Source organism: Canis aureus, chromosome 27, assembly GCF_053574225.1.
Source record: "Canis aureus isolate CA01 chromosome 27, VMU_Caureus_v.1.0, whole genome shotgun sequence".
Taxonomy (NCBI): Eukaryota; Metazoa; Chordata; class Mammalia; order Carnivora; family Canidae; genus Canis; species Canis aureus.
This window is the reverse complement of record NC_135637.1, coordinates 35,932,828-35,934,841: the sequence shown is the minus strand read 5'-3', so window position 1 is coordinate 35,934,841 and position 2,014 is coordinate 35,932,828. Positions and strand designations below refer to the sequence as shown.

General features: G+C 64.7%; 1 protein-coding gene across 5 annotated transcripts in view; it reads left to right on the top strand.

Annotated features, from left to right (window-relative positions):
• Positions 1-257: 257 nt before the first annotated feature.
• LOC144299263 (protein DGCR6) overlaps positions 258-2,014 on the top strand; it is a 14,935-nt gene continuing 13,178 nt past the window's right edge. For 4 of the 5 annotated variants that reach the window (XR_013365970.1, XR_013365969.1, XR_013365971.1 and 1 more), the window contains exons 1-2: positions 260-447; positions 550-710. Coding sequence is in view for 1 of the 5 variants with exons in the window: in XM_077874772.1 (XP_077730898.1) it covers positions 338-447; positions 550-710 (271 nt within the window). In the remaining 4 variants the exon portion in view is untranslated. Of the gene's footprint in view, positions 448-549; positions 711-2,014 lie in introns of all 5 variants that reach the window. The other variant, XR_013365972.1, reaches the window with a different exon arrangement.

The following is a 2,014-nucleotide window of genomic DNA, read 5'->3' as shown; positions in this document are numbered from 1 at the left end:
GCAGAGCGCGCTTCTCTGAAATCTCGCGATATGGAGGCTGCGCGGTGACGCCTCTGAAGTCGCTTGGGGAAAAGGGCGCGGCAAGAGGCGGCGACCCAGAGGGACCCCGCCCCGCACCGCCGCGGAGGGGCGGAGCCAGCCTCGTGCCGGCGGGCGCAGGGGGCGGGCGCGCCGCGCCCAACTGTCGTAAAAGGGGGCAGCGCCGGACGTGCCTGTCGCAAAAGGGGCGGGGCGCGCCGCGTTCAAGACGGACGTAACGTGGGCGGGGCGCGCCTCCCTCGGGACGGACGCAGAGGACGCGCGTCGCCCTGGCCGCGGCTGGCGGGGTTCGGGCGCCATGGAGCGCTACCCGGGCGCCTTGGACGAGGCTGTGGATGGGGCCCGGCAGCAGGAGCGGCACTACCAGCTGCTGTCCGCGCTGCAGAGCCTAGTGAAAGAGCTGCCCAGGTGCGCGGCCGCGGGGCGGGCCGGGCCGGGCCGGGCCGGGGCGGGGCGGGCGGCGGAGGCGGCCCCGGGCCCCGCCCGCGCTCACCGCCCCTCTGCCCGCAGCTCGTTCCAGCAGCGCCTGTCCTACACGACGCTCAGCGACCTGGCCCTGGCGCTCCTGGACGGGACCGTGTTCGAGATCGTGCAGGGGCTGCTGGAGATCCAGCACCTCACCGAGAAGAGCCTGTACAACCAGCGCCTGCGGCTGCAGAACGAGCACCGAGGTGCGCCCCGCCCCCCCCCCTCGGCCTGCGCGCCAGGCCGAGCCCCCTCCCTGGGGTCGCCCCGGTGGCGCCCCGTAACGTGACCAGGTCAAGGGTCAGGAGACTGCCAGCGCTCTGGTGGTGATGGAGGCGTCGGCAGTTCAGTCTTTTCAGCCGCACGGTCCCTCCGGGCCGCCCCCCGCCCGGTGCCGGGACTTGCCCGCGCGCCCGCTCAGTCCCCCGGCAGGCCCCGGGGTGGCGGTCGGCGGTACGGCTGGAGCCCTGACGGTCAGACCCCCTCCTGCAGCGCGGAGCGCACGCCACCCGCACAGAGAGCCGTAGAGCCCCCTGCAGGATGCCCGCTGCCACCCTGGGGACCCGGAAACGTCCTCACTTTAGCCGAAGCCTCGTGAGCCGCGGCCCCTCGCAGGCGCCCCCACTGAGGGGTCTCGGGGAGCCCTGCAAGGTATGCTGCGCAGCTCTGCCCCATCACGTTTTCCCACCTTTGTTGTTTTTCCCCAGCTTACTTATTAAGGAAAAAAAAAAAAAGTTAGAACATTTAGTACAGGGTAATGTTAGGGTATCCTCTCCAGCTAGATTCAGGAATCAACATTTTGCCAAAGCTCTTGACACCCCTGAACATAAGCAACACCAAGGGCTTCACCGAGAGGCTTCAGCGTCCCTCTAGCCTGGGGTTTTCAGCGCAGCGCTGCCTTTTGTGGCTTGAACAAGTCTTAATGGTAAGACAGTATGTTGTTGTGTGTTGCAAGATGTTGAGCAGCATCCCAGGCTTCCGCCCGTGAGAGGATGGTGGTACGTTCCCACAGTGACAGTCAGAAACGTCCCCAGACATCCTTGGGGGTCAGCCTCGGCTCGGGACTGAGAACCATGCTCCAAAGCAAGAAGGCTCCAGCGTGAGCGCAGGGGAGGCATCCTGGAAACTTACTCATCTCAGGGGGTCTTCTGAGCTTCAGTCCACAGTCGCATTATCCAGCCGGTCGCCAATCGTGGCTTTGTGAGGCCAGCCTGGGTTTATGCATTGCGGTTGGTTACTTTGGCCTCTTCCGCTTCTGGGAAATAGCCCCACGTACCCTGGTATTGACTTTGGGAAGGGTTCTACCCGTAGGATGTCACCCTTCTGGACCTGTCGGGTTGCTTCCTCCTGCTGTCGTGGAACCGTCTCTCCATCCTCTGTGTTCCCTGTAAACTGGACAGTAGGTCTAGGCATGATGATAGGCAGCTTAAGCTTTTGTGGCCAAAACTAGTGTGTGTCTCAGGAGTGGACATGGGGTTGTGTTGAATCCCTTTTTCTGCATCTGTGGAGA